General features: G+C 37.0%; 1 protein-coding gene across 2 annotated transcripts; it reads left to right on the forward strand.

Moving 5' to 3' along the window:
- The first annotated feature begins 661 nt into the window (after positions 1-661).
- rab11fip2 (RAB11 family interacting protein 2 (class I)) lies at positions 662-21340 on the forward strand. 2 transcript variants are annotated; one of them, XM_065296960.1, is made up of 6 exons: positions 662-857; positions 1140-1808; positions 11109-11491; positions 11617-11950; positions 14123-14219; positions 17490-21340. In XM_065296960.1, exons 2-6 carry the CDS (start codon positions 1456-1458, stop codon positions 17718-17720), a joined length of 1398 nt encoding a protein of 465 aa, XP_065153032.1. In that variant the 5' UTR covers positions 662-857; positions 1140-1455; the 3' UTR covers positions 17721-21340. The 2 variants fall into 2 exon arrangements, with proteins under 2 accessions (XP_065153032.1, XP_065153033.1); XM_065296961.1 differs by having other exon boundaries at positions 1146-1808.
- The last annotated feature ends 5841 nt before the right edge of the window (positions 21341-27181 follow it).

Consider the following 27181-nt stretch of genomic DNA (forward strand, 5'->3'; position numbering starts at 1 on the left):
CCTGGAATATCACTTGGCCCACCTTTCATTTTATATCTGGAGCAGGGCCTGTTTTAAATTAAATATGGTAAGCAACAGGAGGCTGGCCAATAACTAAAAGTGTCTTGAAGGGTTGAAGAAGAACAAGGTATTATTTTTTATTTTACGTTTTTGTTCATATTAACAACAACAACATACTTTTTATTGTTATAACCTTTTTTTCTATTACACTTTACAATATTGTTTAGTTTATCAAGATTACTTACAGTACTAAATGAACTAATAATAAATACAATCTTTACAGCATTTATTAATCTTTGTTCTTTATTTTATTTATTAATCTAATGTTAACCAATACACTTTGTTCATTTTAGTTTACTGTCCATTATCTAAATGTTCATATACTTTTTAATTTTAAAAATATTTTAGTGATATATAAAAAAAACTTAACTATTTAAGTCAAGTAAGATCCATAAATGATGTTTAACTATTGATTTTATTTTCCCAACCAAAATCATCAACAAAATGATAAAAGTTGACGAGTAACTCACTGCACAAAGTGTAATGAGCATCACAGTCAGAGTGGATTTCCCGGGAAAGGCGGCAGAAGCAGGCTGATCCTCTTATGTTTCTATGGCAACAGAGGAGGAGTTTGCACTTCGACCCGTGACCGCCGGAAATGAGGAAGTAGGAAGTCGAGTACAAGGCTGATGTGGATGTGGAAAACCACACATTTCTTTAAGATGAATTAGTGTCGATTAAAGCAATTTACTCACGTCCATCCATCACAAATGTTGAGATTTTTTACCGGTTTACTAAACCGATGATACCACAGCTAGTGTCGCGTGTTACCTGCGCTGGGAAAACATGACTGACAGGTAAATAGCAGAGCTTTGTGCTGCCTTTATTATATTTGTCAGGGACGAGTAACTGCTGCTTTAATGATTTGCTATGTCTGATTGAATGACAGTAATAAACTAGTCGAAATGAAAAATGTTCAGCCACAAAAGTCATAACGTTACGATTTTACTAAAGCGAAAACTGTAATATAAATACGTATTGGTGCATCAGTCATGTTACACAGCAGTATGAGTTTGAAATGTAATTGTATGAATGAAATGTTGATTTAGTTTGTGAAACTCATTGTGTTTTTGTTTTAGTTTTAGATTACCTATGAAGGGTGAACGTGTTTCTGCGGTGGTGACGCCCGTCATTATTTACCTCTATTAATAGATGCGACTCCCTGCATTACCAATGACAGATATTTAATTCCCACACTGTAGACACTAGCTTTGTTTATTTATTATAATTTTTTTAATTCACCAATCGGTTACTTATTTCTAGTGATTTCAAACTAAACAATATGCTAAGGCAAATTTAATGATTAAAGCACTAAAGTTTATCATTCTTAATTACTTATGAGTTTCATACTCATAAATATTCACCCAAATTCATATTTTGACACCTAAAGTCATCATGTCATTGGCTGAACAGTCACAGAAGTGGTTTCCAACTCATGTCCAAGCTACCGTACTTCAAGCAACAGACCTGCAACCAAAGGGCAAGAATGGCACCAATGATGCCTACACTATCATCCAGCTGGGTAAAGAGAAATACTCCACATCAGTGATGGAGAAAACCCTCAGCCCGGTGTGGAAGGAAGAGGCATCCTTTGAACTGCCAGGTTTACTCATGGAGAGCAATCCAGAGGTTTATGAGCTCTGCCTCACTGTGATGCACAGGTCTCTGGTTGGGCTGGACAAGTTTTTGGGACAAAAGATCATCAGCTTGAATGAGATATTTGACAATAAGGAGCGACGGAAAACTGAGTGAGTGTGCTGTATTTTTAACTTTTTAGTGTATATTATGCAATATGCATAATCCTGCATATCTTATATATTTTATAGACGGTTTTAGCAGGAACAACATAAACATAACGGCTTTCGTGGAACATTTGTAACTTCCGGTAAACTCCGGTAAGAATGAAGTACTGTAGGTTACCTTAGTTCATATTTCATAGCTAAAGCGTATAAAAAAACGACACTAAGCTAACGTTTGCAGTGTAAAATGTGTACTATAATGTATACAATGTTAACTACAAACCAGCTGCCAAACCTCCCTTCACATAGTGGTGATTCATGATCACTGTCTCCCCTCGTCTTTAGGAAACCAAAACATTTGTTATTTTTGACGAGGTATTTGTGCCAGAGTTTATTTTAGCCACTAGTCAGACCATTAAACAAACAGAAACTGGAAGTAAAGTTCAGACCCAACGTGTAACCGCGACAACGCACGTGCGTCCAATGAAACCGTCTATGTATTGCATTTTGTGTTTTAAGGTACAGCACTGTGCAAAAGTCTTGGGGCACCATGCTACCATTAGATTTGTTGTTTTTGCAATTGTATAGTGATCATATATAATTATTTCTTAGTCTCTTTATTAGAATACAACCAGAAAATACACAAAATGTGTATGTAAAAACTGTATAAAGATGTAAACTGATGTGTCAAGTATTAAGGGTAAACTCCCCTTCCACTTGAGCAATAGCAGGCAGCTGCAGGATCTCTTAAACCTAAATGAAATTAAATCCTAATTTCTAATTCTAATCGAATGACATCAGTCTCCTAAAAAAGCTCAAGATGTGTTTCGTGCCAAGAGAGGTCACACTAAATACTGACTGATGCCTAAAGAAAACATTTAGTTCTGAAAATTGTTTTGTTTTTAATTTTGTGTACATATTTCTTGTATTTTATGTTTGTATCTTAATAAATTCTGAAAAATTAATATGGATGGACATTAAAACTTTGCTAAAACAACAAAGCTTCTGGTGGTGGCCTAAGACTTTTGCACAGTCTTTATGAGGCTGGCTGCTAATGTCTGTTTTTGTTCATGAGCAAGTAGCATGTTTTGTAGAATAAAACAATTTTAATGTTCTTTCAAAAATGCAGAAGTGCAACTTAAAAGAGGAAATTTGAAAATAGGTCTCTCTCTTAGGAATTACAGTGAAGTTAGTGACTAAGAATGGAATAAGATGAGTGTGGTTAATGTGATAGTAGTAACAATGCGATAAAAGCATGAACGTGTTTATCACACTTATCACCATACTTACTTTTGTCATCTGATAGTAGTAACAATGCGATAACAGCGTGAAAGTGTTAATAACACTTATTACCATACATACATTTTGTCCTTTTCTCGATACAAAATATTATTTTTGTCATTTTAGTCCTCATAGGTTTTCTTTTCAGGCTATTACCTTGTCATGTTGAGCTGATGTGGTTATTGTTTTGTCGCAAGAGCAGACCACAAAGTCTCACAGTGACCTGTGTGCCTAAATAGGGCCTAGTGTTTAATGCTTGTCAGCATATGGACAAATAAAGCCACACTAGACGCAGTAATATTTTAAGCAAGAATATGCATGAAGTTTTGAAATGAGCTGGGCTATTTTTGCTACCTTGTGTTGTAGTTTTTGGATCTCGGGTGTAAACCTGTCTGGCTTACAGTATTAGTCATCTGTAAGCTTTTACAGAAGGAATCAGCCATGAAAGTGTTAGTGAATTTTACAAAGGTGAAGTTTTGTTTTGCTCTAAAACAATAAATGTAAAGATCGCTGTCATCACTGTAATCTCATTGCCGGTCACTTTTGCTCTGGAATGAAACTCAGATAAAGAAACCTTTTAACTTCTTTTCTTACATTAAGTTTGAGTCACAAAGTCAAGGCTGGTGAACAGGTCTAGTGAGGATGATCCTGTATGCTTATAGTCTTTTCGACTTGTTTGTCAGACCCTATTGACTCATAAATGTATTTCCTATAAAAGTAACCACATCATTTTATATACCCCCCCACACACACAAACTTCCTTTCATTGTCAAATGAGGCACAGTCAGGTTCCTACTTTCACTAGATTTTTATTTTATTTTATGGGTCCCATCATAATTCTTTAGCCATGTGTACTGGCACACACTTGTGTAATAGAAGAAAGACCAGTAGTGCTGGTTAGAGTAGAAACGGCAGAATATTATCCGTTCCTATTGGTAAATGAAGTATCAATCAATTACAAAGCCTTTGTTTTTAGAATACTTCCATTTATATAAGGCGTTTACAGTGCTTGCTTTACAAATCTGCAAATAATTGCATTTCATGTCATAACATCTTCTGTAGCTCAACTGAGCATTGCGTTAATTCTCATTGCAAAATGCATACATGTAAATGTGATTATTGCATTGCATTATTTATCCAGTAATCCTATGACTCAATGATGACACCAGTCTTTCTACCAAGCTTGCATCAATGGCCCTTCTCCTCGAACAACTCCCAGGTTTAGCAACCCTTATTGACTATTTCTCTGCATACAAGGGTTTCCTCTAACTGCCGCGAGGGTACAAGAGTCCGTTTCGAGTCGACAGGCCCTAATTATCGCACACCTGTGTTTGTTGATTGTGCTGAGGTTCCCAGCGGCCCTCACAGAGTGGGAGTATTGTGGTTCCAAGCAGAGAAAGATTTACCTTGGCCCCGATTCCCATTTGAAGAACACAGGCTGGCTGGCTGGCTGGCTATCCACATGCCTAGATCAGAGCTTCCTCTTTGGGCCTAAAACCAGGTAAACCCCCTTCCCCTGGATCTACATGCTCCCAAGTGTGTGGATGGCCTTGGAAAGAAACATAATCACTAGCTGTGCCATGATGGAAGAAGAGCACTCAGCAAGATGGCAGCCCGTGACGGCCCTAGAGGGAACCGTGCTGTGATACTGAAGGGGTGTTTACAGTAGCGTTTGCTCGTAAGAACGGTGTGTAGGTCAAAAGTGTGAAACATTCATGCTGGAAGGCTGATTTGCAGTGTCAGGGCTGAGGCCAAGAAATGCAGATGTGAGGGCCCGGACGATATTTTATTTTCCTGAAAATATTAATTCCCATCAGGTTTTATTTAAATAGATTTAATGGATGTCATTGCAAATGGACACATACAGCTGTGTAAAGAAACAACACAATGGCATGTACCTGTATTCTCACAGTGCCCCAGTTTTTTACCCATGGAAAAGTCATGAGGCATCACCAATGTTCTGACAATAAAAATAAACATTCCTTAAAGTCGCCATGAAACAGAAGTAAGGATTGTCTTATTTTCCCCGTGGTGCTGTAGTGAAACAGCTTCTGAAATGAAAAAGAAAAGGTTGGGCTGGACTTGAATTTGTCCATCGAGAACTGATTGAATCGTTTGAAGTCGGGTCATGTTGCTATTTGCTAATCGCGATCTTTTCTCAGACCCCGCCCACCTGCCATTAGGGCTGTGACGGTGGCAGTTTTTTATATCGTGATAGTAATGCACAAATACACTGTGGTAGTTATAGACTGTGTGTGTAGGGGGGGGGGGGGGGGGGGGGTGCATGGATGCGCGTATGTGCACGCGCACATTGATGCATAGGTCTAATATATAATTCATACATATATTTTGAAATATAAACATTTAAACGAGGGTCAGATATACAGTTCTTAACAAACATTCATGTTCAAAGGTGCCAAATTCTTTCTCCGTCGGTGAGTGCTCTTCACAGTGTCAAGCAATGCTTAGGTTACTTAGCAACGCAAGACCCGCCCAAGCGTTTTGAAGAGTAGGAAATTGGCGTGGTCACGTTTTTCGCATGGTTTTAGATGCGACGTGAAGTAAATGTCAAGCAACTGTGCATATGTGCTAGGCAATTTCGGTGGGTGCTCGAGCCGAGATCAGGAGCACCCATGGGATAGGCACCTATGTGAGTGTTTATTGTAGCACTTCCATCTGTGAAACAAGAAGTGAGGAACCTTTTTGGGCTTATAATGTTCCAGCCATGCTGACAACGCTTTCTGATTGTGTAACGCAGACTGATACTTTTTCGCAACCTTGAGTGACCAAGAGAGAACGGGCATTTCTCAATCCGAAGGCTGCAGCTCCTATTCCAAAACATTTTAATTTTATTGCAACTTTAAAAACAAAAATTGGGTTGAAAATTCTGTCATCCGTTACTTACCCTTGTGCTATTCCTAACCCTTGCGACTTATTAAAAAATCCTTTTTTTTATCCTCATGGACTTTTATTGTATGGAGAAAAAAGACATACTTCAAAATCTTAAAATTCTTTCAAGTAAATAAATGATGCCAGAATTGTCATAATTGGGTAAGCTACCCCTTTTAAGTGTTCACCACAGTTATGAAATGACTTCCGGTTGTGGGAACGCTGTGCGCGTTTGGCTGCCGCTCCACGCTGGACTTGTTTGTTTGTTTGTTTGTTTGTTTGTTTACTGTTCCACTATTCTTATTTGGCCTGCAAAGTTCTTTTCGGATTTCTGGACTTATTCTCTGTCTGTTTTGCATCTTGGACTACGCTAAACTGGATTTAATTTTTACGCTATACTGGATTTGATTTATTACTCGTCCCGGTCTCCATTCAGTCGCTGCTGTGGATCTCTCAGCTGTTGGCCGCTGCGAGCCCTCTCCCCTCTGTCCTCCATCTAACTTAACTGACTGCAAGGTGAGTTAACACTCTTCTATCAGTCGTTTCCTAGCTTACTGTCTGGTTGGGTAGCTTTCCTCTCCGTAAGCTTTTATAGATGTTGTGATGGCAGCGGTTCTGGCTAACGTGGTCCTGCTGATAGCTGGTTTTCTCGTGACTAATGTCAATACGCTAAAAGTGCCACTACTGGCCTTTTCTCCGGGTCCGGTTACCTTTGGATTACTCCCCAACATGGCAGCTAGTTACCTGGCGTATGATCTTAAAGCACTTAACACACACCCACGGCTTGACCCTGCGACTTACGAGTGTTGTCGGTCGCTTGAGATCCTCCGTCGACCCCGTTATGTGCACCGATCAGTTCGCAGGCTTTTTGATGTCTACCAGTCAACGCCAACATCGATTCCATGTATTTGGTCAAAAAATAGAGCTGGGATTAAATCACAATGCCTACAAACTGACTCTCATCTACCGCGATCTCTTACGTACATAAATAAGTCCGACCCTAGCTCAGCCGGTCATATCGAGGTGCAAAACAAATGTGCATTACTTAATTGTCGCTCCATCACGGACAAGGGCACCTATTTGAATGAACTAATTACTGATTGTAATCTGGATAAGTTATTTCTTACCGAGACTTGGCAAACACCGAACGACTTTCTACATCTAAATTTGCTCACGCCACTTGGATATCAGTACTTGTCTCAACCGCGTTTATCTGGCCGAGGAGGTGGCCTTGCGGCTGTTTATAAAAACTCTATATCACTCTCCCAGTTAGTCTTCCATAGCACAAAGTCTTTTGAATACATGGTTTTAAAGGTGGGCTCAAAATGTCCCCTCATAATCATCCTAATCTATAGGCCACCTAAGCAGCATAATGACTTTTTTTCTGAACTCAGCGAACTACTAACCTTAACTTGTACTCCATCCTCTAAAGTCATCTTACTTGGTGATTTTAATATACATGTTGATGTTACCTGCACCTATAGTTCTCAGCTGAAGTCTTTCTTGGACTGCTTTGATCTTAACCAGAATGTCACCTTTCCAACCCATAAACATGGTCATATACTTGATTTGGTTTGTACATCAGGTTTAAACAAACTCTCTATTAGTGGTCTTGTAACTCCCATCTCTGATCATAGGCTTGTCACTTTCGATTTCACATTAATCAGTCCTATGAAGTGTATTAATAATGTAAAAATCTCTTATCGTAAAATCAATTCTATCAATGTTGTCACTTTCACTGACTCTGTTGCTTCATCTGCTATATCTGATGTTTTCAATTACACCTGTCCAGCCATGGTATCTGACTTGTATCAATCTGCTCTTGCTAATGTTTTAGACGAGCTTGCTCCAGTTAAGACTAGGTCTGTCCCTGTGTCCCGCTCCTGTCCCTGGTTTAATCCTGCGCTTCGAGCTATGAAGGCAAGAGGCAGACAACTTGAACGCCTCTATAGGAAAACGGGCCTAACCATACACTTTCAAGTATTTTCCGAACATATAAACCATTACAAGGCAGCTTTAGCTGATGCCCACTCATCCTACATCTCCAATATCATTAATAAAGCTAACAACAGGCCCAAATCCCTGTTTAACATGGTTAACAGGTTAACTAACTCACCCATCCATAATACCAGTCTACAGGAATCTGATGACTTGTGTTTCTCCTTCCTGACCCATTTTCAAGACAAGTTAGATGCCCTATGCGGGGCTTTTGATATAGAGCCGACCATGTCCTCCTTGGAGCAAGCTCAGCCTATTCATCTGTTGAACAACTTTACACTGACAAACCCCACTCAAATAAGTCTTATAATCAAAAAATCAAATTCCTCGTCTTGCCAGTTAGACCCTGCACCTACATTTCTTCTGAAACACTGTATAAATGTCATTTCTGCACCTATTTCACATCTTGTTAACACATCTCTTATTTCTGCTAATCTTCCGATTTCTTTAAAGACTGCTGCTATTACACCTGTCCTCAAAAAACCAAACCTTGACAAAACCGACTTTGCTAATTACCGCCCAATTTCTAACCTACCGTTTGTTTCAAAAATAATTGAAAAGGTTGTGGCCACCCAACTTCAATCTTTTCTGGCTACCAATAACCACTTTGATGTTTTTCAATCAGGTTTTCGACCCAATCACAGTACAGAGACAGCTCTAGTAAGAGTTACTAATGATCTCCTCCTATCTGGTGATTCAGGCAACATTACATTACTACTATTACTCGATCTCAGCTCAGCATTCGACACTGTCTGCCACAGACTATTACTGGGGCGCCTCTCAGAACTTGGTATCTCTGGAGCAGCACTGTCCTGGTTTTCCTCCTATTTGACAAACAGGCAATATTTTATCTCTATGCATAAATACAAATCCCCAACTGCCATACTCAAACAAGGTGTTCCTCAAGGTTCAGTTCTTGGACCATTACTATTCATCATTTATATCATGCCTATTGGCCAAATTATCCGCCGCCACGGTTTTCAGTACCACTGCTATGCTGATGATATTCAGATCTACACCGCCTGCCAATCGGCCTGCATTAACCAGATCACATCACTCTCAGCATGTGTCAGTGAGCTAAAGACCTGGCTAACTTCAAATTTTTTAAGTCTAAACCTGACAAAAACTGAAATCTTAATAACCGGCCCCCCAACCCTAACAAAAAACATAACAGTTTCTCCGAGCTTCAATCTCGGTGGTACATCTATCACACCATCTGTCACTGTCAAAAATCTAGGTATCACTCTAGACTCCTCCCTGTCCTTAGATCCCTACATTAGTAGCCTCACTAAAGCTGCATTTTTTCAACTTCGCCGAATCTCTAAGCTCCGCTCATACATCAGCTCAAAAGATGCTGAGACACTGGTTCATGCCTTTGTCACATCTCGCATTGATTATTGTAACTCACTATTTTATGGTTTAACAGCACAGTCTATCTCCCGCTTGCAGTATATTCAAAACTCCGCTGCAAGAATGCTTACTTCCACTAAACGCTCTTCTCATATCACCCCTGTCCTTTACCATCTTCACTGGCTACCTGTGCTCTCACGTATTACATTCAAAATACTCCTCCTTACCTTTAAAGCCCTCAATGGTCTTGCTCCACCCTACCTTTCTGAATTGCTCTCTCCCTATACTCCTCCCCGTTCTCTTCGATCTTCAGATTGCAAGCTTCTGTGTATACCCAGATTCCGACTATCATCTATGGGTGGCAGGTCTTTCTCTGTTATTGCTCCCAAGCTATGGAACTCGCTGCCCCTGGCCCTTAGAACAATAACATCACTTCAAGAATTCAAGTCAAATCTTAAAACCCATCTTTTTGCTCAGTATTACCAGTCATAATGTATGTTTTCTAATTTTTCTGCTTTTTGTCTTGTATACTCTGCAATGTGCAACTGCAATTTGCTGAAGTTTGGGTCTGTAGCAAATGACTACTACCCATTTCTATGTTCGATTTAAGTGTTGAATGTCTGTTGTTTTCTAACTGTACTTTGTAAAGCGTCCTTGAGCATTGGAAAGGCGCTATAGAAAATAAACATATTATTATTATTATTATTATTATATATTTACAATTATTTATATGATCCTATTTAAGGGTCTTAAGCAATATTCAGCATTGTGATTAACGCGGCTCTACTGAAATATTGTCCATTTCATAATCTCCAAATACTGGTGTGAGCATCAATGAACAAAGGCCAGATTTGTGCAAATGCCACCCCCTTTTCACAGCGTTACAGCATCAATCACATTATTTCCAGCAGAAAAAAAGAGCAAGAGGTTAAATAAACAGGAGCTGGGGAATGGCCTAGATGGGAGGGTATTACTTCACATTCTTTATGTGGCCCAAACCTTTGCAGTTACCAGGGAATTATGTTTATCCCTACTATAATATGCGTTCTCAGGACGGGGTACGGCTTTCAAATGGACTAAATGGACTAGCGCTGGATTTGTGTGAAGTGAAATTGGGTTTATGGCCAGACAAACACATTGCCCCCATGTCGTTTTTGTATGAATTATACATACAGAGCAAAGCCTGAAAGAGAGTCTTCCCATCAGGGGATTTTTTATAGCAAAGGAGATGTGAAAAAGTGTGTGGTTTTCTCTGTTTGATATCAGGCTGTGAAGGTACACTGAACATGGGACATCTGCAAATTACTGGTGCATGTACTTCATAACAACTAATAGGCCAACCGTGGCCTGCTATGCTTGTTTAAAGCTGCATATTTCTTAATGGAATGGGTTGAACAACTTTCAAAGTTTAAAGCTTTAAAGTTGAACATGTTGTCGTGTTACCTTATATAGGGGTCAACATGGTGAAGCTCATACATCCATCATTAACGTAACTTTCTGGAGTGAAACCATGCGTGACGAAACGTGATATTTGAACTTAGCGTGCTGATATGCATGGATACGCAATCGTAAAAAGGCAAAAAAGAAAGTTTTTTTTCACAAACAAGTTGTTTTACTTCAGAAGACATTTATTAACGCACTAGAGTCAATTGGATTTTTATTGATGGATGGATGTGCTTTCTGGAGCTTCACCATGTTAATCCCCATATAGTAAGAAAACATCAGGGATGGCATTATTTTTAATATGTGTTTTTGAGTTTTATTGATATTTTTCTGTTTCTCTCATCTCAGCTGGTACACCCTAGACTCACGACCAGGTAAGAAGAGGAAAGACAGAGGAAAGATTCAGGTTAGCATCCAGTTCATGCGAAACAACATGACCGCCAGCATGTTCGATCTGTCAATGCGAGACAAACCCAGATCGCCTTTCTCCAAGCTCAAGGAGAAGATGAAGGGTCGCAAGCATGACGGAGCCTTTTCAGACACATCATCTGCCATCCTTCCACGCTCAGGACTGAGCGAAACAGATTCTCTACCAGACCAGCATCAGCACCCTCAGGCTCCTCCTGCACCCAAGCCAAAACGCTCGCTGCTCACTGGGACGCAGAAACTTTCAGCTGCTCACTCCATGTCTGATCTATTCAGGCCCAAACTGGACTCTATTGGGGACAAAGGTGAGATGTTCAAATTGTCTACTTTTGCAATTAGCATAACTGTACTGATTTTCATCTTTTACTGTTTGTGTAGTAAATGTGTAGGGGAAGATTTCGAGTAAATGTTTTGTCCTTCTCATCCATAGGAGTCACTGCATCTCACAGACACTCTCAGAGTGATGGAGTTGGCTTGCCAGCCAGCGACGTTCCATGTGATCCTTTTTCCGACATCGGAGACAACATGCCCCAAAAGTTTGCTACTCTCCCACGTAACCGCAATCCCTTCGAGGGAGATCAGGCAATGACATGGGGAACGGAGAAGAAGGAAAAGAAGGAGAAACTCGGTCTTCTGGGCAGAGTGACTGGGAAGAAAGAAGGAAAAAAGAATGGGACAAAAACTGGCAGCTCTGGAGACCTGCGATCTCCAAACCCCTTTACTTCAAGTGAAACCAACCCATTCATCTCACACTACAAATCCAGGTACTGCTCTCCTCTTCTCCTCATTATTTACTCTCATTATTAACTTTTATTACATTGTGTAATACAAAATTAAAACCGTTACTTTTCAACAACATGTTATAATTTAAATGTGACATGATATCAGGGTGACCCCCACAAAATCCAGACTTAGAAAGTGTTTAATTGTTTAACATTTTGCATTTTTTTTTTACACATACCTGTATAAGATTAAGGTCTGAACTTACTATAACCATTTTTTAGAGGATTTAAACATATTTCCTAAAGAATTATTTAAATTTTTTATATTATCATTATCAAAAATTATCATGACCGAAACATGATATTACATTAAATATATGCATTTACAAACTCATGTTTTGGTAATGAGAACTAAAAAGTTGTCTAGGTACTATGATAAACAAAATTACAAAACAAAACTTTTATCTGGAGGGAAAAATTAAAACTGCTTATCTGGTAGCCATCTTGAGTGTCACAGTCAATTATGTCCCTTCCAACTATTTTTTTTTTAAATGTTAGTTCCTTGAGGGCTTAAAGAATGATTGAAAATTGTTGCGGAGGATGAGAAAATTGGTCTTTTACACATTTTGTATTCCTTATTATTGTCTCTATATTTACCAATGATCACCAAATACCACATGTTTCTTTACTGTACATGTTAATAGTATAACATGCATGAAAGCTTTTTATTTTCTAGATTTTTTAAATTATAAATATTTGTCAAAGAACCCAAATCCAGTCATGGACACATTGCGGTAATGAAAAATGTCCCCTTAAATGTGTAAAAAAAAAAAAAAATTGGTTTGTATAATGTCATTTGAAATCATGTACAAAATTATACATGAAGAGATTGTAAGAGATGTTTATAACTGTATGATTCTTATTTTGATACTCTTACTTTGCATTTACTTTTTATCCAAATGTTTCATGACACCTCATAAGTCTAATTTTGCAAGAATCACCCATCAATGTTTTAAAAATATCATAATGACATAAAGCTTTATTTTTAGGTGAACTATCCCTTTAAAAAAGTGTTCCTGTAGCTCAATTTGTAGGAAATTGCATTATCAGTGCAAAAGTTAATAGGAATCTTTTATGGATGCACTGTAAGTCGCTTTGGATAAAAGTGTCCGTCAAACACAAATGTAAATGTTAATATAGGTAAAATATGGTTTTACTGTTCTCTCCGCATTCTCCCTCAAATTAAAGGTTCAAGCGTCTGTATACTTTCAGTAGACTAGGTTGGGACATTCCAGCAATTAATATTTATCAGAGAAAGTCTGTCATTAGAAAGACCTTATCAATGTCATTAGGCTCAATCCAGACTACAGGGGCCTGACCAAGCCACAGTAATGAGATCTGAATGAGAGATAGACCATTCAATTAACAATTTATCTGCTTGTGGCCTACAAGGTCGCTCACACCCTCACATCTCACCCTCTCATCTTAGATCACATGTCTGCAAGTGGTTACAAGTCAGGCAAACGGACAAATCTGCTTACTGTTGTGAAGTGGTCAAATAAAATGTATTTTGTCAATGAGCTAACAATAAGTATAGAGCCACGCTTACAACTATGACCAGATTTAATACTAGTAAAAGATTTATTATAGGTGTTCACCCACACAATTTCTTAATTTTAACGGATTAGACCGTTTGTTGGCCTTCTCATAATCGCAGGTCTACAGAGCACTAAGCCACCTTATTATACTGCAACTTGCAATGGTATTTGACAGTTGTGGTTTTCAAAATCATTGCATTGACTAAAGTACACACTTCACATCTGATGCTGGCATGCTGCATGCCCTTGTTGTGGTCACTGACCTCACCCATTGTTAGGAAATGAAAAGTAGACTTGCAGTTACAGCATGCGTGTGATGGGGGTGTCAAACCATTTCCTGACAACAGAATATGACCCTCGGCTTGTCACATCACTAAAGGTTAGATTGCCAAGTTGCTTTGAACTTTCGCAGGCAAGTGGCTGTTGCACTTTTGAGGTGATGATGTGATGGCTGCTGCCCCTCTAAGGGGTTGTTGCTTACTAAGATCTCAGTGATGTTGATTGGTCAAAAAGCTAAATGTAGCACTCGCCCGTAGGATGAAAGGACGTTTAATGTAATTTCTCATGCTTCTGAAAGTGAGATCTTTGACAGTTTCTTTTTATTCCCCGTTTGCAGTGACAACATGAGAAATCCCAGCAGTAATGAGGACCTCACTCAGAAATCCAAAACCTCTCCTGGCAAAAAGCTTGGTGTAAAAAACACAAGAGAACATGTAAGTTAATTCAGAAGAAATACTGCAATTGTAACTAAAACAAATTTAACTCGGGTTCTATTGTTTGTATTCTCAACACTCCCTAGCCAAATTTCTCCATGCTTTACACTATTTCAGGTAGGTGTACTGTGCGAATAATACTGATTTATATTAATTTTCCAATTCATTGCTACATAAAGGTGTATTTTCACATCAATGTTACTGTCCAATCTGTCGAAACACAATTTGAACACATTTCTCACAAGTTTTCCAAACTTGCCTAAACTTTTAATTGGTCAATTATTGCAGAAGTATTGCAGATGAAAGTCGATGATGCTGATCCCTGACTGAGTTTCACTTGTTGCTCTCCGCTCGGAAAGCCATTTATCTAATTAACAGTTGGAACGGGTGGTCATCCTATGTGATCTGCTTGTAATTTGAAGTAGTGTTAACTTATTAGCGCGCCTCCATTTCGCTAGAAAGCGATCTTGGACGCTATGTTCTCTCACTCAATAATTGGAAATCTAATCATTAATAATACGCGATTTGTCACTGGTCTAATTTTACGCTAAAGGTCAACCCACGGTCAGTGTTAAACGTAGAAAAAGGGCCTTGTCTCGCTTTGTCATAATTACACCAAATGTGACCGTCATCTCGAATAGCACGACGTTTGCTTGCCGCTGAAGTGATGTTGAAACTGGAGTAGGATTGCTGAAAATGGCTTTCCTCACCCTTTTTGAGGTTATGTTAGCACCGCGTCCGTGAAATAGTGTCTCTGGCGCTCTAAAGCCTTAATTAAAGGACGAGAAGGGGAGGGTGGGAGCCGGCCGAGGCATTTCAAAGGACTTGGAGTTTTAGATTTTCAACGCGAAGGCCCTCATTAGTGCCCATAATGAGACAACTGAAGAATGCCAAGTGGAAGTCTTATCTCTCCCACACTCGTGATTGCCTAAATCTGCTCATCAGCAGCTTGCCAGTTCATGGTCATTTCCTGGGCTGCTTTCCTGCCCCCACAGCTTCAGCTTGTGGCCCTGGTGGTTTAACAATTCGTGCAGCATTTAAGTCTCTGAATCTTCGCCTGTATTTGCCTGAGAAGCATCTATCTGTGTTCAATCATATTTTCGTTTTTGCATTATATAACCTTTCACGTTTTAATATGACCAACCCTTCATTTAATGAGCAGTATGGTAATAGAGAAACAACATGAAGGTTCTTCAACAAGTATTTGGCCATTAGATCCACTACAAAATATCAAGGGGCATTTGCAAAAAACTGATGCTAGAGCATTTTTCAGAAATATCTTAGCTTCTCTCAGCTATTTTGCAGTTACCAACTGGTCCCAAGGTCATTTTAGTGGATGTTTGAAGTCGTTTTCCCTTGTGTTTACTCGGTCCTATCAAAGGACAAACCACAGGTGTAGTTCATCACATTAACTATGCGCTAACGTTTGACAACTAGGAAGCGTCAAAAATGTTGTCTTCTTTTTAAAAATCTATTAAACTCGTATAAGCTTATTCGCTTTACTGTTTCCCTGGGAAAAGGTTTTTTATTAAAGTTATGACTGTAATCTAAAGAGGATTGTCATAGTCAAAGTGTCACATGGATAAAAAGCTGTACAGTAATGTAACTTAAGTTAAAGACCAGAAGCAGTTCAGACTATACCACTTAAAGGCATGTTCCTGCCAAATTTACTTAACAAATGTACAAATGTGCTTTTAACCTTACTATAGGAAGCTTTTTTATATTTACACATCAATATTATTAACACAGATATATTTATATGCTTTTTATTATATTTTTCAAAATGTGTCCGAGGTCTTCAGAAATAGAAAAGTGTCTTAAATAAAAAAATCTTAAATATCTTCAATGGAAATAAATGGACCACAAAACCAGTCATAAGGATCAATTTCTTGAAATTGAGATTTTTCACATCTGAACAATAAGACAATATTTGGCTGAGATGCAACTATTAAAAAAATAATCTGGAATCCAAATAATGAGAAAATCGCCTTTTAAAGTTTTCCAAATCCTCAGCAACATATATTGCTAATTATAGCATATTTTTTTATTATTTAATTATTTTACTATTTATTTAATTAATCTTATTATAATAATTACAGTATAAATTTTACAAAATTTCTTTACTTCATGTCCTAAAGATTTTGGCATTAAAATGTATTATAATTTTGACTCATAGAATTGTTGGTTTGTATACCCGTGTGACTTATGACTGGTTTTGTGGTCCAGGGTCACAAATGATATGTGAATGTAAATGCTACAGAAAATGTATACCTGTTCAGTATACAGGATTTACATTTACCATATTACCCTCTGCATTAAAAAATGTTTTATCCTATTGTGTCCTATGCACCATTCATACGGTTTCTTAGCACATGCCGTGAAATTGGATTTAAAGTGTTTTTTTCTTTTTTTTTGCATTAGATAAACTGTCTAAGATTTTTACCAACTGACCACATTTAGAGCTTATTTTCACCTTGACGCCCAAAAGTGTGAATTTGTCAGACGTTTGATAGCACATGTGGAAATGTATCATCATGAAGTCAGATGCTGACACTTCTAATGTCAACACATAATCACAGACGCTTTAACATAGACCAACACTTTTAATTGGCTTATTTATCGAGTTTGTCATATATTAAATAACTTGTTGATTTCACTCTCATATTAAACATAAACAAAATATTTTCTTCTGTAAAACAAAATCCTTTTTGTTAATGTAATTTGATATCCTGGTGTTATAGGCTACTGTGCCACTTGATCGTTTACTTCTCCATTCTTAAACAACTAATCATGTTTATTAACTTACCATGCATGTATTTTCACACAGAAGTCATGATTTATACTTCTGCTAGTAACAGACTACCGGTGTGAAGTTCTTATTTGCACTAAACTTGTATTACTGACATTAAAAGAAGGGTTAAAACAAGCATACTGTACATATAAATCCTGTGAAAATTATTCAGTGGAGCTGTTTCTCTGCAAAGCGTACAGTACGTAACTTAAACACATTTATTAGTGACTAAAATAAGGGCCCCTTGGATGTTTTCCAAGAAAATAGCACCCTAGTGATGCCTAAAATGATAAAAATAAGTAAATTATTTTATGCACTTGAAGTAAAAAATTCCCAGAATGCTGTGGGGCAGTGATAAGACATAATTGCATACAGGCAATTGGCAAGTTGAAAATAAATGCATGAGAAAAGGATTCAGAATGTCTTTTAAGGTATCATTTAACAATCTCACGTCCTGTGTGCTTTTTCTTCACATACAGGAGCTTGAACATCTACAGACAAATATGGCGGCGTACGGCAGCCTCTCCTTTGAGGAAGTTGTACAGGAGCTCATCAAGCAGAAGGAGGTGGTGAAAAAGAAAGATGCTCATATTCGGGAGCTGGAGGACTACATTGATGACCTGCTGGTCAGGGTCATGGAGGAGACACCAAGCATCTTAAGAACACCATATGAGCCTAAGAGAAAAGCTGGGAAGTTCTCTAAGAAGTAAAGATGCTCTTCAGAGTCTGGAGTGTGAGACCTAGTGTATTGTTACTGCGAATTAAATTATTAATGTTAAAGGACATCTTGGTGGTGTTCATGGACATTTAGATTTTATGTCAAGGATTTCTTGTGAAGGATGATGGGCGCTAAATGTGGTGATGCCAAAAACCCTTTAAGTTTTTGTGTCAATATTATTTTGTTTATTTTTAGATAATATAACTGATACTGGCAACCATTTTCGAAAAAATTCATAAGCAGCCATTCAAAGATGATTTGTGTGATGAGACCAATATTATGTTTGTGCCGAAAATAGCCTTTTACTTTGGATTCAGTCAGTGGAAGTGAATTCAGCACTTAATACTATCAGTAATACTGTGTTTTACATTCATTATTTTGTAAAGGTATGACTGGGGTTGACTGTGCATATGAGGCCTTTAATTTACATATCCTGCAAAAACATGTTTTGGTTACATAAAGAAATGCATTTATTACTGTGAGATCAATAAATAATTACTGGATGTATTCGCACCAGTGTGTACGGTTTACCGGAGGACCACGCTGGGTTTGACAGGGTAGTATTCTTCTATTGATGTTGAAGGTATTAACACTGTAGACGATATTGGTATTTCATGGGTACCTGGTTGATAGGATTGTAAGATTTTGGTATTGGACTCTTTGGTACTTTCACAAAGGATACGTATGTAAAAGATACACTGGTACGGAGTTACACTACTACATATTTATTTCAAGTTTGATTCCTATAAACAAAATATGTGTAGAACACTGTTCAATCAAAAAAAAAAAAAAACTAAGAAACTGCCTTTGACATTCAGCACAGAAGTATTTCAAAGCCCATTTTGAATGTCATATAAAGTCATGTACATTAAAAAATGCTAAGTTAAACCCACAGGAAGTATTTGGTATATCTGCTTTAATCACTGTGGGAGTATTTCATCAAAAATAATTCATTATGTATAAAACCATTTCTTTACAGTGTTTAGCATGCTTTACAGAACGAAATAGACAAAAGGTAGCTTAACTTAAATAGAAGAAAATTGTTTACAAATGTCTTTATAGTACATTGAAAGCTTTTGCTTCTGGATAGTTTGAATGACCTTTGCAGGACACTGACAGCGTTTATCGTGATTTAAATTTTGTAGCACATATCATTCTTGATAATTGAGTATCTACTGTACAGTATTTTACAGTATCAGAGTGAAAGCTGTACTGTGGTGGTGCATCTGGGCACCAAATATTTAAAACTGTATATTAGAGAAAATGATTGTTGAAAGAAATGATTGTAGTGGTGACTTGGTATACTACTATACTATAACCCTTAAGTATGTTAGCCCTTCATGTGTTCACATAACTCGCAGAGCAAATATTTAGGCCATTTTTTAATTTTTTTGTATGTATACTCTCTCTCTGTATATCTGTGGAAAGCTTCCCAGACCATGGTAAAAACACTGCTGGTTAGCCTTGCTGTAATACTGGATCATAACAAGTGTTGTATTCTTATAATTCTTTAAATTATTGATGTCTTGTTTCATGTAGGTTTGATTTACTGATGTTGGAGAGGTTTACATGTATGTAAGATTTTTGTTGAAATTCAGTGTTACACAGTTCAGTGCTCTTTTGAGAGTCAATTTGAAAATGAGATGTTTTGTGCAACCATATCATCCTGTACAAGAACATATTTTGATTCACTTCTAGGATACACTTCTAGGCTATATTTATTAGGCTTAAAGCATTTTTCTTTCAATTATTACAAAAATATGCTACAGATTTAATCACCTTATGTATCAGTTTTTTTTCTTTTCTTTTTTTGTCATTTGCCAAAATTATGCAATTGAATGTGATTAAGTGTAGAAAAGTTACTGTATATCAAATGATCTACATACCCCCAGTCTTGTGTAGATTATGCATTGTATATTCCTTAATTTTCCTTTATTTTTCTAGAGCTTGCGATCAAATTAGGCTCCGAATGTGTTCTGATTTGCTGTACGTGGCATTTTTAAAATAAGATGTGCTGAAGATGTGCTGAATCATGTGAGCAGTATGTATTGTATTTTTTCCCTGTTTTAGCAGAGCACTTTTTCTTTCTTGTCTGAAAACTGGAACTGCTATGCATCTATCTTTACAGCAATTCTGTTTGGTATTCAACAGTGTTGGGGAAAGTTACTTTTAAAAGTAATGCATTACAATATTAAGTTTCTCCCCAAAAAAGTAACTAATTGTGTTACTTAGTTACTTTTCATGAAAAGTAATGCTTGCGTTACTTTTAAGTTACTTTTGCGTTACTTTTTCTCACTTGGCTGAGGCTTGATCTCTTTCAGGCCTTGCCAGTGTTTTTATGATCGCAAAAATGTCAAACTTAGGCCTGCCATCATCTTTTCTGACTCAAACTGTTTCCGCTCAGTCGCACAGAGTGCATAATTCTACGTTAATATGTTCAATTTAATTCAGTACATTATTTTTTTTATTGAATTAATTAAACTGAAAAGTAACTCGCATAATTTTTTTTTACAAAGTCACTCAAATATTAATGTGTACATTTATAAAGTAATGTGTTACTTTACTCGTTACTTCAGAAAAGTAATATTATTACGTAATGCACGTTACTTGTAATGCGTTACCCCCAACACTGGTATTCAATGTATTTTGACCAATCAGCAATATCTGTAATGACACAAACAGTGTTGATCACCATGTGTCGATCATTTAGCACTTATGTTATCACACAGTATACAGCTGGAAGGAAGCAACTACATTCATTTATTTATGCTTGCACTCATACTAATATGTGTGTATTTGGATCAATAATGTTGGTGGCCCAGAATATAAGACCTTTTAAAAAAGTTAAAAACTTTTTTCTACAAAAAAGTATTTTTTTATTCTTTAACTTGATTTACTATATATCTTTGGTTTAAAACTTTTAATTTATATACATGCAGTTGCAGTAATTATACTTTTAGTATTGCTACTTTTTTCTGATATTTCTTTTAAAGGTTGTTTAGTTAGATTCATATACAGTAGCTTCTTTTGGTCAATTTGATCAATTAATTTTTCATGATTATCTTGAATAACATACAAAACTAAAATGAAACAAGACAGACAAAAGTTTAAATAAAAAATGAATAGCACTGAACAAGACATGTTTTTATTATTATTTTTATTTTTTTGCCATTTAGTCTCTTGTATGCATTAATATCTGGTGCATAAACCAGTTTCAAGTATTCTGTATTAGAGTACATGTATATATGTTTCTACTTTAATACTTTTTCCTTTAAAATATTCTTTCTTCCAAAAACTTTCACTGTGTGTACCTGTAAATAACGCTGCATAGAGTATAGATATTTTCCTTCAGACTTTCCTCACGGTATTAAAAGCATAGTTATCATGAAAATTAATTTTGTTACCAAAACACTTTTCTGTATGTTGCGAAAATTCATTATTTTGTGTAGCTGTAGTTCTTCATGACTCATCCAGAACTAACAGCTTCTGGGTCTTTGCATACTTGGCATGCAGCATGAATGAGTAGAAAAGAAAGATGAGTGTACAGTATTGTCTCTGTGGCTACCATTTAAAAATGATGGTAGATCCCCTTTCAATAAATCTTCCACACTTTATGACCCGTGTCCTTGATTGGTTTGAAGAATAAAGCTTGTAGATCATCATGAGCATGTTTTATATTCAAATTCAATGCTAGGAAAACTATTATTTGATGCGGATAAATAATTACTGTGCACTACAAAGGCATCAAAAACAGCCAGTGTTCAGTACTATGGTAAGCTGCTGGTGTCCACATCAATACATTAATCATATGAAAATTCATTAGTCTTTTTCAATTATCCTCCGCAAGCTAAGGGATTTTAGCCAATCTCCGGTTTCATTAACCATCATTGCTCAGAGAGCCCCACAGATGTTGTCTTCTTTCAGGAATATCAATGGGGAGGAAATTCTCATGCCCACCCAAACAAATAAAATAACCTCTTTAGCGACAAGGTACCTTGTTAAACTTCTCACCTCATTTGTTTATGAGTATCATGAGTGTGTGTGCGACCCCGTGCATAAACAAGTGCCTCTCAAGCTGTTTACCATCTCCTCCTCATGAGAAGCCGTATCATTGCTCTTCATTCAAAAGACCCGGCCCCTTCACATTCAGCCTCGAGTTCTCCATAGAGAAACTCTCTCAGCACAATTTGGATGAAAATGAAGCTTGTTCTCACGCAATGAAATGTAGATGAACAGAATTCCATGTGGAAGCACGGCACGGAATTTTCCTTTAATAATACAATGCACCTGGCTCAATGGGTTTTCCGGCTCTGTCTGCCTTTAAAGTATTCAAAATGTTTTAATAAAGTTTTTTATTTCTTTTCTTATGAGATTTACAGATACAGTAGTGAGTGGCAGAGTTTATAAATAATTTTAGGCCCAAATAAATGAAACCTCATAATGTTACAACTTTATTCATCCCTATACGAGGAATCTCATTCACCACCATTAAAACAATAAAAACCAGTGCACACAAAAATATATTTATATATTATACAGATATTTACTTAGTTTATTATTGGTTTAATTTAAGTTCTTTAATTTCATCTGCAAACATCAAGTATCTTATAACTCACCAATTCATTTTTGAAATGTGAATTGAGTGAAGTGCATACAAGTGCAATAGAAGAATGACTATTTTATAATGTTTTACTAATATTCTGCAACCAAAGTTTGTATTTATTTTTTATTTAGATCTATGAATGTTTTTTAATAACAATCAAGTTTTTGTAAAACATTTGCTTGTGCCATCAAAATAAATTAAATGTTATCTTTAATGTTATCTATGCAGTTCTCACATTTTTCTTTTTTTTAGTGTGGCTTGGGTGTCCAAATACTTTTGAGAGTCGCTGTAAATGTTTTACTTTGTCCCACTAAAGTTAATAATTTTACAGCATTAGACACAGAGAGTGGAAGGTGTAATGTTTAATGAGGTGAACTGTGTGGATCATTTAATCTGGTAATACATTAATTATCCTTTTTGAAGGACATCTAAAAGCCACTACTTACATTCATTACATCATAATGTTTCCCTTTCGGTGTTAGAAATGTGATCCATTTTGGTTAAACAAAAGTGTGCACTGTATTCTGATATCGGCCCACAATATTTGACGTAACAGTTAAAAATAAATGAGCAGCACCTTTCTTGCCCCCTTTTCATGAATTAGCAATGACCAACGCTGTAAATAGGTTTCCATCTCATCTGTTCTAATTGGAACAATAACTTTGGACACATTTACCGCAAGATACGATTTCATTTAGTCTAGTGTCCAGAAGACTTGGCACGTGTCATCTCTCTCTTTTCTGGACTCCTAAGCCCAGAGGGCGTTGTTTTATACGATATGTGATAGCATATGATCATAAATTACAAAACGGACAGCAGTGGTTCGTGCCGACCGGACAGCACGCGCCTTCCCGAGGACACGCGTGCAGGTGGAGGCCACCCACAGTTCATCTGCTTGTGTTAAAAATGGATGGGCGTCATTGCGTGGCGATCGGTGACACCAGGCACGCGTCAGCTCAGAAAGAGCGATTTCTGTGACAAGATGTTCAGCAAGTGAAATTCAACACACGGATGAGCTGTTTTGGGAACGACAGCCATAGGTGGTTGTCTGTGGCCCCTCCTTACGGCCCAAGCTCTGTCTGAACCTAACCCGACGTAAGCCAGATGTCAAAGTTAGCCTCCGCTGGGGTTTCCACCCTGGTTTGACGCTTTAGGAAAGATAATCTGGAAAAGCGTTCACTCGGCTAGGTGTCAAATGAGCCTCTCAGCATAAGGAGGGCCCCCATCAGACCTATTGTGTGATCTATTGTGTTTGTGATTGGTGCCACGCGTCCTGGATCAGGTGAACAAAGGCCAGATGACACCCTGAGGTGTTGGACGAGAGGAAATCAGACACATGAACAGGGCAATTAAGAGCAAAGGAGGTGAAAGGACCAGAGCTGAAGCTGAGAACATTGTGCTCAGAGGTAATTGATTGAGTTTACAAAACTGATAGGAAAGCTGGGGAAACAAGGTATGATCATACAAAAGACAATGACAGGGGAGTAGTGAGGAATTGTTTCAAAATTAAACAAACAGTATAGCACTTTCATTCAAGAAAGGCTAAAGATGTTATTTGTGTTTATGTGTATGAGCATCTTCGCGGCTTTGCTCCTCATGACCTCTGATTCAGAGATGTAATCCAAACAGCATCGCTGCTGAAAATGATGTTTACCAGGCACAATTTCTCTCTCCCGTCACAAAGAAACGTAACAAAAATAATGTTAAAGTGAGTGAATTTAGGTTAGGTGTCCCAATCTATCTAAATTTTGGTATTTTCATTATAACATTAATAAGAAAAATAGCAAATGCCCATATGTAGGTTTTTGCAAAGCACTTTAAAAAAATGTTGATTCAACTTAAAAAAAAAAAAAAACATTTTTGTGAATAGCAAACCCTTTTCTTTGCCTACTTTTTTAGTTAAATCGACTCGAAATTTAAAGGAAAAAACAAATCTTTTTTAAAGTGTTTCTCTCTCTCTCTACACTGTCAGATAAAATTGCAACACAAATAAAAAATAAAAAATACTGTAATCATAAAAAAACTAATTATAAACCAGATGTCAAAATTCACCATTAGTCAAGTGTCAACTGAGCTAAACAAACCTTAACTGGCTACAATAAAAATACTTCTGTTTGGTCTTGTCAAATACCAATAAATGCAATTGTTCAAATATTATGCTTGACATTGCATTTTATATGTTGAATTACATGTGTCAGTGTGTATATGTTGCTCTGTAAAATATGTCATCAGACAGTCTGCATCACAGTCTAAGCATCTGGCGGTACCAGATTTTCTGGTTGAGGCTGATAGGACCATCCCTCAGGCCGGCCGGGGAGCAGGTTTCTCTCTCATGGGCACTTTTACTTTCAAATATGCTGCTAAACATGGAGTAATACGGTCAATCAGTCAGTTGTCTGCTTGCTTTCCTGAAACATAAAAGCCCAGGCGGAGCACCGCTGGACCCCGTACCAGCCAAATTACCCCAGCGGGAATTACCAAGTCATAAATTCTAATGTGTCAGAGAGGTGGCTGTATTTCCGAGCCGGGTTTTTTAACAATTTTCTTCGAGTTTCTGTGTAAGAGCTTGTCATTTTGTGAACCAGACAAACAGTGTCGCAAACTGACAAAATGTAATGGTGTTTACATCTAAACACGGCCTAAAATCACTGTGATCTGGGCGGAGGAAAGCGATGGAAGCAGAGAGGCTGAGAGACTCCCCACCATGCCTTAACCGGTCTCTTCAAAAGAAACATTTGTGATGTGTCAACTCTTTGAGACTCGAAACACGATCCTAAAGCATGATAATCCACTTTGTAAATGTGGGGCAAGTTGCAGCTTGTCTTCTTCTATTTATGATTTCTCTCTTTATCTCGTGGAAATAAATGTTTATAGCTCAGGTACCTTGCTGACACTTTTAGTGTGAAAACGTGGTACTTTAATACAGCTCATTTTGTTTACAGTACCTTTTTGCACTTCACAAAATGCTGGGTTATTTTCAACCCATTGTTAATCAAGTATAACTGATGCACCTGTAGATGGATTTACAACTATGTAAAAAAAAACAATCTGTTAAATGTGGCTAATGATTTTTGTTAGATGTTCAGTGAAGAAAATGTTTTTTCTTTCTCGTATGCATAGGTGTAATTTACACTGGGGACGCTGGGGACACTTTTTGATATGGCTGATTTTTCCCCACCACTTTTTGAAAGCATTTGGTTAAAATGTTCTGAAAAATCAAGCAATACATGTGCGACTTACACTGCAAAAATGACTTTCTTACTTAGTATTTTTGTCTTGTTTTCAGTAAAAATATCTAAAAATTCTTAAATTAAGATGCTTTTTCTTGATGAGCAAAATGACCCAAGAAAATAAGTCTAATTTTTAGACAAAAACTCTACAATTTAAGTGAATTTGTGCTTAAAACAAGCAAAGAATTCTGCAAATGGGGTGAGAAAAAATCTAAAAATAAGATTTCTTTTTTCTTAAACACTTAAATTAAGCAAAATTTTCCCACCCCATTGGCAGAATTTTTTTCTTGAATATATTTTGAATTTAGTGTTTAAGAAAAAGTTTCAAGATTTTTTTGCTTACCCCATTGGCAGATTTTTTTGCTTGTTTTATGCACAAAATCTCTTAAATTTGGTATTTTTGGTCTAAAAACTAGACTTATTTTCTTACGTCATTTTGCTCATAAAGAAAAGCATCTTAATTTAAGAATTTTTAGATATTTTTACAAAAATACGGAACTAAGAATATTTTTTTTGAAAATAATTTTTTGCAGTGTACGCTGGTTTTGTGGTGCAGGGTTTTGTGGTGCAAAAGCTTTATTTGTCATTGTACAAGTACAACGAAATTATATGTTGCGTTGTGTGCTTATAGTGTGTTTTCTTTTACATATGTAATGAATTTCATTGTAATCATTGACTTAACGTGCTGCTGTTTTCTACAGTATGGCACTGTTCGGTTGAGCTGGTGTTGCAGGGACTGTTACATGTGCAGTCGACATTTTTGAGGGTTTTATGCTGAGTATTTTTGTGTTGTTGACCCCCTACATAGCGTAGGGGGTCAACAACACAAAAATACTCAGCATAAAACCCTCAAAAATGTCGGCCCATTTTTGATGCGCCGTTATTCAATATTTTTCCCGTCCTGCTGTAATGTTTTTTCATCTAATCTTTTGTCCCCACCACTTTTCAACACAAACTGACGCCCCTGCTTGTATGTGTGATATTTGTTTCAATCATACAGCCATTTATTTTTTTTTATCACTCCAAAAAAACTACAGGTATGTTGTGAAATTTTCCTTTTTTTGGTAAATAAAAATAACTAATGATATTAAATAATAATAAAACTTATAAAATAGTAAAAATTGTAATATATCAAAACTGTGAGAACAATTTATAGGCGTTACAAATTTTTTTTTATTTTTTTAAGTTGATCCAACTTTTACTTTTACAATGAATCATTATTATCATTATCATAACCTTGTGCAAACCTGCTTTTATTGGCTGAATGAAACCTGCTCTATGGAAAGTCCCCATAAAGCTTGTGTTTGTGTGTACCTGGTAATTATCATGTTAGAATACCAGTAAATTTTGACCTTGTCGGGACATTTGTGAGGTCCACAACGAGGAAACAAGCTAAATCAAACAGAATGATGTTTATTAAAAATGTGAAGTGGGAGAAAGTTTTCTGTGATGGTTGGGGTTTGGGGAAGGGAATAGAATATACAGTTTGTACAGTAAAAACCATTACGTCTATGGAATGTCCCCACAAAACATGGAAACCAGAATGTGTGAGTTTGTGTGTGTTTGCGTGCGTGCGTGCGCGTGTGTGTGTTTGTTAGCATAGCTTTTGAAAAGCCTGTC

This window comes from Paramisgurnus dabryanus, chromosome 20 (assembly GCF_030506205.2).
Source record: "Paramisgurnus dabryanus chromosome 20, PD_genome_1.1, whole genome shotgun sequence".
In the NCBI taxonomy this organism is placed as follows: Eukaryota; Metazoa; Chordata; class Actinopteri; order Cypriniformes; family Cobitidae; genus Paramisgurnus; species Paramisgurnus dabryanus.